General features: G+C 45.5%; 1 protein-coding gene across 1 annotated transcript; it reads right to left on the reverse strand.

The window, feature by feature from the left end:
• Positions 1-5,121: 5,121 nt before the first annotated feature.
• LOC116858437 (regakine-1-like) lies at positions 5,122-9,834 on the reverse strand. The gene is made up of 3 exons (XM_032843235.1): positions 9,712-9,834; positions 5,850-5,970; positions 5,122-5,491 (listed from the first exon to the last, which is right to left on the reverse strand). The coding sequence occupies exons 1-3, from the start codon at positions 9,779-9,781 to the stop codon at positions 5,359-5,361; spliced, it is 324 nt and encodes a 107-aa protein (XP_032699126.1). The 5' UTR covers positions 9,782-9,834; the 3' UTR covers positions 5,122-5,358.
• Between the last annotated feature and the right edge of the window lie 4,445 nt (positions 9,835-14,279).

Genomic DNA, 14,279 nt, shown 5'->3' on the forward strand with positions numbered 1-14,279 from the left:
GCAAGACATGTAAGGATTTTTGGATTTCATTCTAGTTATCATGGGAAGCTCTTGGAGGGTTTTCAGGTGGCTGCAGTGGAGAATGGAGAGGAGGGGGAAAGAATGGAAATGGAGAGCCCAAGCCTTGATGGCAAGGCTATTGTCATCAGGGTGAGAGATGGGGATGACTTCTGTTGGTGCGAGTTGTTCATGTCTGGAGCTGAAGTTCTGTGTGGGAAGCCATTTGAAGTTCCTTTGATTTTTATTTACTTATTTACTTACTTTTATTTATTTTTAAGATTTTATTTATTTGACAGACAGAGATCACAAGTAGGCAGAGAGGCAAGCAGAGAGAGAGAAGGAAGCAGGCTCCCTGCTGAGCAGAGAGCCCCGATGTGGGGCTTGATCCCAGGACCCTGAGATCATGACCTGAGGCGAAGGCAGAGGCTTAACCCACTGAGCCACCCAGGTGCCCCTTACTTATTTACTTTTAAGATTACTTATTTGTTTTAGAGAAAGAGTGCACCCAGGCATGAGTGGGGGGAGGGGCAGAGGAAGAGGGAGGCGAAGCTCTCCAGCAGACCCCATGTTGAGTGCAGAGCCCAACACGGGCTTGAGCCCGCGATCCATGAGCTGAGGCAAAATCAAGAGTTGGACTAACCGACAGCAACCCAGGAGCCCCTCCTTCTATTTGTAATGAATGTTAGTCCAGCAGCACAACAAATTAAAAGATTAGTTTCCCATCAGCCTTTTTGCTTCACTCATCCTACTTATAAAGTTAGCAAAATTTAAGAGGTCCTTACTTAATGCTTACTGAAGTTGAAAATACTGCCCTTAAGTAATCAATCCCATCTATCTACTTTGTTGATTAAGTTTTTGTAGACAATTTAAGCTGCTTTTATTAATTTAATATATTAAATTTCTAGAAGTACTCTACATGTCTGAGATAACACTCAGAACCTTCCAAAGTACTTCACTCCTGTAAATACAACAAATTAAGCTTACAGATATAGGAAAATCAAGTTGTGTTAAACAGAGGCGCCTGGGTGGCTCAGTGGGTTAAGCCTTTGTCTTTGGCTCAGGTCATGATCCCAGGGTCCTGGGATTGAGCCCCGCATGGGGCTCTCTGCTCAGCAGGGAGCCTGCTTCCCCCTGTCTCTCTGCCTGCTTCTCGGCCTACTCATGATTTCTTTCTCTGTCAAATAAATAAATAAATAAGATCTTTTTAAAAAGTTGTGTTAAACATTCCCATATTCTCTGCTAACTTAGCCAAATCCTCTTTCATCTCTCAACTCAAAATCACAAGTACAAAATAAATTACTTAATTACACACTTAATATGGCAGCCACAAGGGTAATCTGTTGTGGACTTTAATAAGCCCTATTAAAAATATAAACACTTGAACTTCCAAATAATATGGATGATTCCGGTGATTACAAACATATTGCAAATCTTTGAAGGATTGAGTATTAATATTTTGTGCTTGATTTATAGCTTCCTATCTATGTTTAATTATAACCATTCTGTGGCTCACCCACTAGGGTACAAGCATTATTATCGTAAACACATTGAGATTATTAGGCCGTTTACTGATGATCTTCCCCAGGTCACCATCCCCGCAGTGGGGGTGTTGCTTATTGGCCAAATGGGACTTGAGACCTAGGCCTGCACACCTCACGGGTGACTCTGCTCCACCATGACTGGGTCCGTGGGGCTCTATTTTCATAGTCGAGATGATAGCAGGAGGCTTGGAGTTTACTTCCTATAAAATGGGTTGGTGGCTAAGTTCTAAATATACCTTCAAATGATTCTTCTATGCTACTCGTGTAGACAGAAGCCAACACCTTCACCAAGGGCATAGCAAACAATTTTCACGGCTAGGCCAGATTTTGTCATTTCTTTCATTCTTTAGGACATCTATTACTATGCGCTCTGGCACTGAAGATGTTTCAATCCCTGTCTGTCAGTCCTTTAGATCTTTCTGTAATTCTTTTCTATGATCTGTGTGGATGGAATTCTGCACCCTCCTGCTAAGGTGATGGCTGACTTTCTTTAGTCACTTATTTTGCACAATTGAATTTTGAATTTTCATGATTTTCCTGACTGGCCCCTTTCTCAGATGCCTGATTGATTCTTATACCTTCCAAACCCTCATCTGCTTCTGAGACACATCATGAGGTCATATGGATAGGGGCTTGGTTTGGGGCAGTGGTGGAGGAGCCAACATAGGTGCATTTGAGAGGGATTTTGGCAGAGTAAAGGAATTTGTTGATGGATTGGATGGGGTGTGTGTGATGAGGGTGAGAGGCTTTAAGGATGACTTACTGTTTTCAGCTTAAGTAGCTTTGAGAGTGGAGATTCTATTTCCTGAGGAGAGAAACTTGAGGAAGGAACATATCCCATGGCAATTACAGTTTCACATTCCCAGGACACTCAGTATCCATTTCAGCTCCCCACATGGCCAAGCAACCCAGATAACTAAAGAGAATGGCACTTGAATGGCAGTGTGAATGAAGTGTCATTGTGCTCTACTTTTGGAACCTCTTCTGTGAAGGTCATTAGTGGTTATCTCCTCACTGGGAAGAAGTGCTCTTCAAGATGGAGTTGTTCCAAAAATTCTCTATTGGAAACCCTCTCCTCTGTAGGCTTGTTTCTGAGCCTAAGTGACTCCATTCATCTATCCATCCATCCATCCATCCATCCATCCATCCATCCATTCAACAGTGCCTGCTCTGTACCAGGTCCTCTCTAGGCACTGAGTGTAGAGCAGTGAATAAATATTTTTTAAAAATCTCTGCTTTCATGAAGCTTACACTCTAATTACAAGGAGACAGATAAACATAAATAAGTAAATATATAATATAACACAAGCTGACAGGTACTACAGAGGTAATGACAAGTGGGGAAGGAGGATAAGGAATTTGTGTGTGTGTGTGAGGGTGGGTGCACGCGTGCACACAGAGATGTTACATATTATAGGATGTTCAAGGCAGGCTTTCCTGATATGGTGGCATTTCAGCATGACCTAAAGGAAGCTGACCAGATGTGGAGGAGGAGGATTTCAGCAGAGGAACAGGCACAAAACCCTGGGGGTAGATCCTGCCTGTTGTGTTTGAGGAACCACATGGAAGGCATTGAAGGTGAGTGGAGGAAACTAGGGAGAAAGTAAGAGATGAGGTCAGGTGGTATAGGGCTGGTGGGAAAATCATGCAGGACCTTGTAGGTACTGTAAGGAATTTGACTTTGACTCTGAGATAGGAAATCATTGAGGGCGTCAGTTTGAACAGGAGAATGGAATGATCTGACTTATTTTTGAAAGGATCATTGGCTGTTCTGTTGAGATTACAAGCAGGGAGACTCTTAAAAGGCTACTTTGGTCATCTTGGGGAAAGATGGTGGCGGAGTAAGAGCAGAGGTGGCAGAGAGGGCTCAGGTTTTGGATATAGGAAGTACCAGAGAGGTGGGGGGTGAGGGGATAAGAAGCAGAATTTCGGATGACTACAGAATTTTGTTCAGAACCACTGGAAGGATGTTGCTACTGTTTACTGAGACAGAAAGACAAAGGAGGAGAAGATTTGGGGACATTCAGGAGTTCAGTATGGACCAGCTAATTTTGAGAAGCTATTAGACACGTAAGTGGAGATGCCAGGGCTGGAGAAGTATAAATTTGGAACTTGCCAACATATAGGGGAATATAGAAGCTGTGAGTCTGGCTGAGATCACCTAGAGAGAGGGATGAATCAAGAAGGGTTAGGAGGACTTTGCCCTAAATGGACTTCATAGCAAAACAGGAGTAATGAGCTTGACACCACAGGGAAATGAGGATGGTTAAATGATTTGTGTATGTAGAGCACTTTGCACAATTCTTGACACATAATAGGTGCTTCCCTAAGCTCCTTCCTTCCCTCCGGTAGGCAGACTGTTTCACTTTGTCGGGAACCAGATGGCTGTGCTTACTTGTAGGACTGTGAGTAGCTTGGAGAGAGGGATTCTATTTACCCCTGTACTCCTTCACATCCTTCCCAGAGACCCCAGGCCCTCCTCACTGATTCTTGTCCCTTTGGTTTTGGGATTTGAACACTCTCAAAGATAGAGCCACATTTTAGTGTGAATGGAGGTGTAGAGAACTGGTTTCCAGATGGGATTTGAGTGAGAATAAGCCCAGGTGTGTTAGGGCTCGAAGGGTTGGAATTTGGAAGAGTGAGGAGCAGGAGAGTGAGGAAATGGGCCTTGATGGGGGAATGTGAGGACACCTAAGATAGACTGTTAGTTTCCTAACTTTGCCCCTGATGGTAAATGGCCCCCATACCCCACCACTGAACTCACGGACATACATAGATTTCTGACCTGTGGTGTCCAACAGTATCCTTCCATAGGAGTTGAGGCAGAAAGCTGTAGCATGCCCTCCCTAAGACCTGAGTCTGGGGACATGGATTGAACAACACCAGCATCCCTGAGCACCTTCTCTAGTCTGTGTCTGTTGAGGCATGGCCAGGCTGGCGTCAGCCTCAGCATCCCCCAGAACAGAGCTGAATACCTTCTACCTCCCTCCCTTTCCCTCCTTGTACCCTATGAAGGACTGCCTTGTACCTGGCTCTGTCTTTAATTGGAGTGGCGCTGGGGGCATGGTCAAATGTCCAAAGTCACTTCCATACCAGGCATCATGGATGAGGGCCAAGGGACCAATGGAAGAGACTGCAGGATCTCAGGGTTTGGGGCATGTGGCTTTGGGCATAGAGAACAAGGTGTTACTTATACTAGGTCTTGAGGGGTGATCCCAGAAGTAAATGTTTAAATAGCAGAGGTGTGGGGAAGAGCTTCCAGGGAACGGTGAGCTGCAGCCCAGTAGGGGTGATGGGAATAATGAGATGGGTTACGTGTGCACCTCAATGAGCTACTTTCCATGCAAATGAGTGATTTTTCTGGATTCTCACACTATTGCGTGATGTAAGGCCCCAAACTAAGTGTCACTTGTGTTTGGTACTCCTGATCCTAAGTCTGCCCCCATCATCCCACTATTTAAATTAATTCACACAGAAGAGGCCAGAACAGCACCCCATACAGAGTCAATACTGTAGAAGTGTGTATAAAAGAAAAGAAATGACCAGCTGTCAGTGAGCGAACCAGTCCAAACTACGCAGGTTCCTTTCAGTAGTGCTGCTTTATTTCAACAATTGGCTGCCTGCAAAGGGGAGACCGAGGTGTCTGGGGACCACAGTGTCCTCAGGTCCCAGTAGGCAGTGTCAAAAAAAAGCTTCAGGAAAGAGCAGGACTCGTCAGAGAATGGGAGCACAGAAAAGCAAGAAAGAGCTTCAGTTTGGGCCAGGGACCTTCTGGGGCTCAGAGAGTTGAGCAAGAAGGGGGTTCCGTGGCGTCTCCTCAAGCTTCCTCAGCCACGTGGGCCCCTCTGCTCTCGGATCTCTGACACTTGTGGTCTAGGTGTCTGATGTGCTCCTGCACCCAGGCAACACTGGGGTCTGCGCAGACCTGTCGGCCCTTTCGGGTAAGGAAGCTGTGCAACAAGGAGAGAGAGGGGAAACTGAGTCAGCAGACAACGAGGAGCCCAGCTCTTTCTCTACCCAGCTGGAGCTTCCCCACCTCTCTCTCTGCTGGATATGGGGCCCTCACACAGAGAAGGACACCCCCACTCTCTGTTGCTCTCTGAGGAGTCTGTGAAGACCCCACCACCAGCTCCCCTGACCTCCCTGTAGGCCAAGCTCAGGCTAGGGAAGTCCCCAGGCTGCTGCTCAGCTCATCTCCCTGAGCTCCCCCCACTTCCTAGCTAGTCCCACCCCACTGCTTCCCTCTCCCAGACCCTACTGGTTCTCACGTTTGTACCCCCTTCCACCCCCTAGTGTGGCTAAACTTACATGACCCCTGGGGTGGAGCATTGGTCGCTGGTTCTATTATAACTTTCCACAAACCGGAGTGGGACTTTCCGTGAGACATAGGTGAAACAGCACTGAATGAAGGTTAATTTATTCACTGGTTCTGCAAGGTAGAAGGCCATATGATGCTGAGAGCTTTGCCACGAGGAAGTGTAGACCTGTAACTCTATCACCCAGAGTATGGAGGAGGAGACCAGACCAGAGCACCTGGGAGGGAGGCAGGCCTGACCTCTCCCTGGCAGCTCTTCCTCGTCCCCCTCTTAAATTATCCTCGTCCAGGGGCCCTTGGCTGGCTCGGTCAGTAGGGCGTGTGGTTTTAGATCTCAGGGTTGTGAGTTTGAGCCCCACATTGTGTGTAGATATTACTTTAAAAAATTATCCTCCTCTAAAACCTCTCTTCCCTCCCCACTGCTGACCCCTCCTGACTTCTCTCTGACCCTTCCCTTGGGCTGGGATGTGACTCTGGTTGAAGTGTTTCAAATTTCTGACAGTTTTCAGGATTTGGGAATAAGAAACCAGAATTCCTGGGAACGCTCAACTCATAAATTATTCATTTTCTTTAAAAAAATGGAGATATAATTAACAGTATAACATTGTATTCTTTTTAAGTATACTGTATATTTTCCATAACATTTTATTTTCATGTTTCTAAATAATAATGCGTGACTGGATGCTAAAGAATGAATTGTTTTTCTGTGATAGGATTGTCCTGAAAGTTTCAAGGGTTTTGTGTTAAAAAAAAAATGTAAGGTAATAAATGGTGTCTCTGAGTGTTATGACGAGATTATATACTCAATAACATATGGAGTGTTCTCTGGCAGATAACAGTCGATAACAGAAAATACAGAAAAAAGGGAATATCAATACAAAATAAATGGCCAAGAAAAATTATTTAAAAAGCGGAAAAAATACTATAGCTGTTTAATATTTAAAATACTTAAAAGTTATCATTCATGGGGCGCCTGGGTGGCTCAGTGGGTTAAAGCCGCTGCCTTCGGCTCAGGTCATGATCTCAGGGTCCTGGGATCGAGCCCCGCATCAGGCTCTCTGCTCAGCAGGGAGCCTGCTTCCCCCCACTTTCTCTGTCTGCCCCTCTGCCTACTTGTGATCTCTCTCTGTGTTAAATAAATAAAATCTTAAAAAAAAAGTTATCATTCATAAGGGAATTTCTGAAACACAGAAAACATTAATTGCCACATTTGTAGCCTTTATCTTTGTGTTGTAACAAATATTGCAGACATAGAAACATTTTTTCTGTTCTACAAGGCTGTTGGCCGGATTGTTCAAAATGCGTCCAAGTGCATCTTCCCATTGGGTGTTAGAATCTATAATCTTTCATACAAGCTCATTTCCTTTTTTAATATGAGCATATCTTGTCTTCTTGTACTGACTTTGGTTCAAGTCGATACTGCTTTTGCTAATTGAGATTTTATCTGCGAATTAGCAAATGTTTCTAGTGTCACATCCTAGTAGTCTATAACATTTATGTATTTTCTCTTTGTATTTCTTCTGCAAAAGCATTTATAAAGAACTAGAGCCTGCAGTGGTTATTCAAACACTGGGTAATGTCAACGAACATTATTGTTTAAACAACAGAATATTCACTTCTAGCAGGAATCACAGTTGAAATGGCCCATTGAAGGATGTATTTTACTCTTAAAAGTTATTTCTCGAAACACCACCTATATGATTTGTGCTTAATGTATTAGGTATACAAACACATTAGCATTCACCCAGAGCAGACAGGGCCATGGACACGTACTTGTGATATGGCTACAGTTCCAAGCTGTTGGGTCCTGGTCACTTATCCCCACCATGCTCCTGTCCCAGTTTCCTGAAACGCTGATCTTACATACCACGTGCTGTGTGTTTCCTGCTTTTGCTTTACATGTCGATGGAATCCTTTAAATCAGTAATACCTCCGTATTGATTGTTAAGTTTTAATTCTTGCAAGAAAATTCTACCTTTCCACCTTTTCCCAGTTTCTCAACTGAGTTTTCTTAGGACTTGGGATTTGGAGAAACAAGATTTCTTTAGAAGGAATTGCCATATGGAATTGCTAGGAGATGCGCAGGGTGGGGTACAGCAGGGCAGGACTGGTCCCCTCCATATGAGAGGGATCTCCTTCACAGGGCTCTGGAGAATGACAGATGGGGGAGGATTGTGGTGTTTTGATGAGCAGAGCCTTGGCTACGAAGCGGGAAAGCTATACTTGTCCTTGTCTCTGTTCCTGAAAGCTATGTGACTCCAGACAGGACACCCGCCCTTTCCGAACCTGTCTCCTTATAACAGCAAATATCAATGGGGCAAGTACTGTGTATTGATTTACATATTGATGACTGTTCAAATCAGAGCCTCATTACCCTTGGGTAGCAGATGGAAAACCTGAGGCTCAGGAGGCCTGAAAGAGACAAGGAAGGCCCATCAACTGACCGGGGCAGAGCTTCTAGGCTGAGGCTCCCTGGGAGCAGAGACAGTGTCTACCTCTGTCCCTCACCGTAGCCCAGCGTGTCTACTGAAAGGGTTGCAGGAGTAGGCTTTTCATATATATTTGTGGAATGAATGAATCCATTCAACTTGACTGTGTGTCTCCCTGACTATAAAGCTGGCTATTTCTCCATTCTGGGTTGCTGTTCTCTGAAGAAGAAGAAGAAAAAAAAAGAAGCTTCCCTTGACTGAGTCTCTGCCATAGGCCTGGTGTCTGGCTTAGTTCTAGACATGGCTTCTCTCCATCCCTCACAGCAGCCTTTTGAGAAAGTACCCCTCGTCCCACCAGCCGGTGAGAAGCCCCACAACGATAACGGGAATGACGGGAAGCATCACGGAGTTCTATAGCTAGCTGTAGTCACAGTTCCTGGAAAACCAGCCATCATTCCTTGGACTAGCTTGGATGCCGAATCGGAGTCCTAGGACCGAGTGTATTTCTGTCTCTGGTTTTGGTTGAAATTCAGCTCTGGAGAACAGTTTCCTGGGAAATATCCCCAACCCCCAACCCTGGCCGCAGGGACCAGCTATGCCACCTTCTCCCCTGGGGGCAGCCCCCTGCAGAGAGGCAACTGTGCCTGTTTAGGGTGGAAAGGGCAGTGAGCTGGGAGTCAGGACACCTGGGGTCTAGCTGAGCCCTTTTCAGTCACCTGCTGCTGCTGCTCAGAGTACCTCACAGGTATTTACTAAGAGCTTACCGAACACCGGGAGCAGCTCTATGCCATAGACACACTAGAGAAATCTTAAAGGGAAAGGGGGAAGGCTGATAGGGGGGTCTCAGGCTCAGTACCCCCACAGGCCAGGCAGACAGCAGGTACCTATGGCCCTGGCAGTGGGGGCCCCTGAGATCTGGGAGTACACCCCCTGTCTAAAGGGATGGCACCCACCACCTCAGTCCCAGTGAAAGCTTGTGGGAACTTGGGCTCCTGTCTGCTTGGTCTGCCATAGTTGCAAAAGAAACAAGAAATACAGATTTTTAAACATGTAAAACCCCATCTACACCATGGAGACAGTTTGATCCTTTGCAGGTTTCTCTGTCCCAGCCTGTGCTTATGGGTGGGCTCCTGTGTATCTGCAAGAGGGGGCTAAGCAGTGGGACCAGAGGGTGCTGGGTCAGCTTCTTTCTGTTGGGTACCCGAGGGCCAGGGAGGCTGTATTCAGAGGCAGGATTTCCTCTCCCCAGAGGAGGCAGAAATGAGTCCCAAACAGGAGTGGGGGGAGACCCTTGGTAAAATGCTACCTGTCTTGCAGGGACCTGGGTGGGGGGAGCCTATTTTGGACCACCCCCATCTCTCCACACTCCCCTTCCTCCAGCCACTGTACTATCTCTATTCAGAGGACTAGGAGTAATGGGTCTCACCTTCATTGGCCTCAGAGTGGAGGGCAGCAAGAATGAGGAAGAAGGCCAGGGTAGCCAGGATGACCTTCATCCTGCTGGTGGCTGACCAGCTGCGGGAGCAGGTTGCAGCTGAAGACTCCTGGATTCTCTGATGCTCTGAAATCTGGGTTCTGACCCTCCTTTATAAGGGGTTGCTGGTGAGGAAGTCATGAGATAGAAAAATCCATGATTGCATGGGAGTTTTGTTTCTTTGGAATTGTGACTAATGACTTATCTGAAATAAGAGAACTGAGTCAATTTATTCAAAGAGAAGCAGAGGCAGAGAATGATCCCAGAATTCACATTTGGCTTGCATCTTTAGGGTGGTAGTGGGGGAAGCCCAGAGGCGAAGGGCTTTACAAGTAGAAACTGCCCTCCTTTTCTGCTCCTCCCCAGGGAGCCTGGGAAGCCTCCGTGGTGGTGAGCCCATGTGGACCATGAGTTCAAAGGCCCAGGCAGTAGTCTCAGGCTCAGGGATTCCAGGACCCTCCAGGATGAGGATTTGGGGACCCTGTTCTGTGTCTACCTCCAGCACCAGACCCAGACTCAAGCCTGATGGGGGCTGGGAGTGGGGAGCTGGACTTGGAGGGGATCCTGGGGTGTCTGGGCCTCACCAGCAGGATTGGACTGGAACCCCTCATCTAGGGAGAGCTGGAGGCCTGTGCTGTGCCCAGAACATGGAGCTTGAGTGGGTCCTTAGCAATCAAGGAAGCTGTACAGAACTCTCTGCCTAGCCAGGGCTGCCTCCTGGACTGAGGCTGAGGGGTGAACTCCTTCTGGGTCAGGCTGGGGGAGCTGGGGACAGGGCAATGCATCCCACAGAATCCAGTTGCATTTCATCAGCCTTAAATCTGTGCTGCAGGGTCCCTGCACAGTGACACCACCGTAGTCTGTGTGGGAGCGGGAGATAGGGTGGCCGGCCATCCTGGTTTCCCTGGGACGAGAGGTATACCTGGGATGTGGGACTTCAGTGCTAACACAGGGATGAGTTGGTCGCCCTGCTCAGAGGTCAGGCAGATGTGGCTGTCCCCTACCTCCACTCCCGCCGAGATCAGATTAAGCACCAGTCGGATTTTTTTTTTAACTTTTTTATTGTAAAATATATGTAACATAATACTTGCCATTGTCAACATTTTTTAAGTGTGCAGTTCAGTGGGATTAGGTACATTCATATATTGTGCAATCATCACCACCATCCAAGCACAGAACTTTTTTTTTTTTATCTTGCAAAACCAGAACTCTGCACCCATCAAACAATAACTTCCCTCTCCCCCTCCCTGTGCCACTGGAATCGCCATTCTACACTGTCTCAATGATTCTGACTATTCTAATCTCATATATTGGTGGAATCATACAGTATTTATTTCTGGTGACTGGCTTATTTCTCCTAGCATGTCCTCAAGGATCATCCATTTTGTAGCATGTGCCATAATTTTCTTTCTAAGGCCAAATAAATGTCCGTGGTATGGATCTACCACATTGTGCTTCTCCATTCATCTATTGAAGGACCCTTGGGCTGCTTCCACATTTTAGCTATTGTGAATCGTGTTGCTGTGAACATGGGTGAACACGTGGTTCTTTGAGACCCTGTTTTCAGTTCTTTGGGGTATATACCCAGAAGAGGAATTGCTGGATCCTATAGTAAATCCATTTTTCATTTTTTGAGGAACCGCCGTACTGTTTTCCACAGCCTTTGTACCATTTTATATTCTCCATGACAACACACAAGCCCTCCAGTTTCTTTATACCTTTGCCAATATTTGTTATTTTCTATTTTTGTTTTGTTTTGTTTTGGTTTGGTTTTTGATGGTAGCCATACAAACGGAGGTGGGGTGGTATCTTATTGTGGTGTTTTTTCTTTTCTTTTCTTTTTTGTAAAGATTTTTTTAAAAAGAGATCACAAGTAGGCAGAGAGGCAGGCAGAGAGAGAGAGAGGAGGAAGCAGGCTTCCTGCTGAGCAGAGAGCCGGATGCGGGGCTCCATCCCAGGACCCTGGGATCATGACCTGAGCTGAAGGCTGAGGCTTGAACCCACTGAGACACCCAGGCACCCCATCTTATTGTGGTTTTGATATAAGCATCTATATATTTTTTTTATCAGTTTTATAGAACGGGGTTCCAGGTAAGTTTGTTTGTAAAGAAAGTTGTTTGCCTCCTAAAAAGGAAAATGTAAAGCCCTGTTCTAATGGAAGAGTAGGAGCTTGTCCCATCGGTTAGCACAACATCAGATGGCGGAGGGATGTGGGGAATACGCATGGGCAAGAGGATGGAAGAAGCTGATTCGTACAATTTCTTGGGTCTCTATGCCAATTCCTGGACGCCAGTTCCTGGTGACGCTGAGTCATCTGCGTTCTGGGTAAGCAATGTGCACCCCTCTCTTGGACCTTCAGCTCTGCTTGACTGACTGCTTCCCCTAGTCAAAGGAGCAGGGCTGAACTGGGGGAGGGGGACTTGGGAAGAATTAAGGCTCCAAGGTTTTCATCTTTTTGGTAAAGTTGTTTTGTTTTACACGCGGCAATGTACAATAACAGAGGGGCCCATGATAGACTGTTAGTTTCCCGAATGTTACTGTTTTCCCAGCTATCCCCATGGCATGAAATGCTGAAAATCAGAGCCTTTGTCTGCAGCTCTTTTCAGCCAACCCTTCCTCAGATGTTCATTGCTACCAGAGAAGGAAGTAGGATAGGTTCAGCTGGATTTGCCCTAGCTGCACCCATGCTGACTTGCCCCGAGCATTTCCTTTTTAAAGTGCCAACAAAGGGTTTCTTACCAAGAATTGCATAGGTATAGCATCTTGCCCATACAGAAGTGGCTGATCACAAGTTCATCCATCTTTCCCCTTTCTTTTGGGAAGGTTGGCTGCCATTTGCTGGTCTTTAATAGTCTACAAACTCTCTGCCTCCCAAGAATCCACAAACGTTATCAGTCTCTACTGTATGTTGTCTGAGATGCTAGAAAGGAATTCATGCAAGCCAAAGAATGAACTGTCATATAGTCTGCTTACCCATCTTGGGCTTCTTATCTATGGAAATTATGCCTTTTCTAGACTGTAATGTGCAGAGAAGAGACAAATAAAAACCAGAGGCCAAGAGTTCTGTTTTGTCTCTTCCACCTGCTCTGTTAACATCCTTTGTTCATTTATTAATTCATTTACTCATTCATATATTCTGTAAATAATTATTGAATGCATACTATGAGCTGAGCACTGTCCAGGAACCAGAGATTAAACCATGAACAAGTTGCATTGGGTCTGCTGCAAATGTAAGCAAGCAATGGGCCTTTGACACGTTTTTCTTAAAACAAAACACGGGTGCCTGGTGAGCATCCAACTCTTGGTTTCGGTTCAGGTCATGATCTCAGGGTCATGGCATCGAGGCCCGTGTCACACTCTGTGCTCAGCATGGAGTCTGTTTGAGATTCCCTCCCTCTCTCTCTGCCCCTCCCCCTGCTCGCTTGCTCACACTCTCTCTTGAATAAATAAATAAATCTTTAAAAACAAAAGTTTTCATTATGATTCATCATTTAAAAACCAAGACTATGAAAACTTTTAGAAAATAATTAAGCAAAACTAAGTAAGCAAAAGTCCCCTGTGATCTCATGGTCACATTTTTTAAAAAGATCTATTTATTTTCAGAGAGAGAGAGAGAGAGAGAGAGAGAGAGCATGAGAGCTTATGTGTGGGATGGGAGGAGGGGCAGAGGGAGAGAGTACCAAGAAGAAAACCCACTAAGTGCAGAGCCAGATGTGGGGGTTGATCCCACAACCCTGAGATCACGACCCTAGTGGAAATCAAGAGCCAGTCGCTTAAGGGACTGAGCCACCCAGGTGCTCCGTCATAGTCACATTTTTAGATGCCTCTTTGTCTTTTTCCTCTGCCTGCTTTCTCCCTAGCTGAGATCACACCAAACAAACCAATTTCATAACCCATGCTTCGACATATGGTGAACAACTTCATTTCATTATATAATCCTATGTGTCGCTTAAAATTATTTTAATTTTGAATTTTGAAGAAAATAAAAAAGAGAAAACTCAGTTTACCACTATTAATCTTCAATGTGTAACTTTTCATGCATTTTTCTATCTGTGATCGTTATACCTGTTGTATACAATATACAATGAAAAATTAAATGTTCTTTTCTATAATCCGATTTTTAAAAAAGATTTTATTTATATATTTGACAGACAGAGATCACAAATAGGCAGAGAGGGAGAGAGGAGGAAGCAGGCTCACCACCAAGCAGAGAGCCCGATGCAGGGCTCGATCCCAGGACCCCGAGATCATGACCTGAGCTGAAGGCAGAGGCTTTAACCCACTGAGCCACCCAGGCGCCCCTCTATAATCTGATTTTTTATAATTATTTTTACTTATGACTGAGTAGCATAAAATATGAATTGAGAATGAAGAGACACAATACAACAAACATCACATGACCTGACATTTCGTGGGCCCCGCTGCCTTTCTTCCTCTGAGAGATTCTATCCCAATAGTGTCTGTACTGCACTCTGGCTCTTCTTATGGTTTTACCATGCATCCTTGAATCTTAAACAACA

The sequence above is a fragment of the Lontra canadensis genome, unplaced genomic scaffold (assembly GCF_010015895.1).
Source record: "Lontra canadensis isolate GAN:19392208 unplaced genomic scaffold, GSC_riverotter_1.0 scaffold137, whole genome shotgun sequence".
Lineage (NCBI taxonomy): Eukaryota > Metazoa > Chordata > Mammalia > Carnivora > Mustelidae > Lontra > Lontra canadensis.

Excerpts from the sequence above, each read along its gene's own strand:
- LOC116858437 (XM_032843235.1), bottom strand. The coding sequence starts at position 9,781 with ATGAAGGTCATCCTGGCTACCCTGGCCTTCTTCCTCATTCTTGCTGCC. Across the intron at positions 5,971-9,711 it reads CCACTCTGAGGCCAATGAAG|AACCAGTGAATAAATTAACC; the intron begins GTGAGACCCATT and ends TCTACCTTGCAG. Across the intron at positions 5,492-5,849 it reads TGCTCCACCCCAGGGGTCAT|CTTCCTTACCCGAAAGGGCC; the intron begins GTAAGTTTAGCC and ends CTTGTTGCACAG.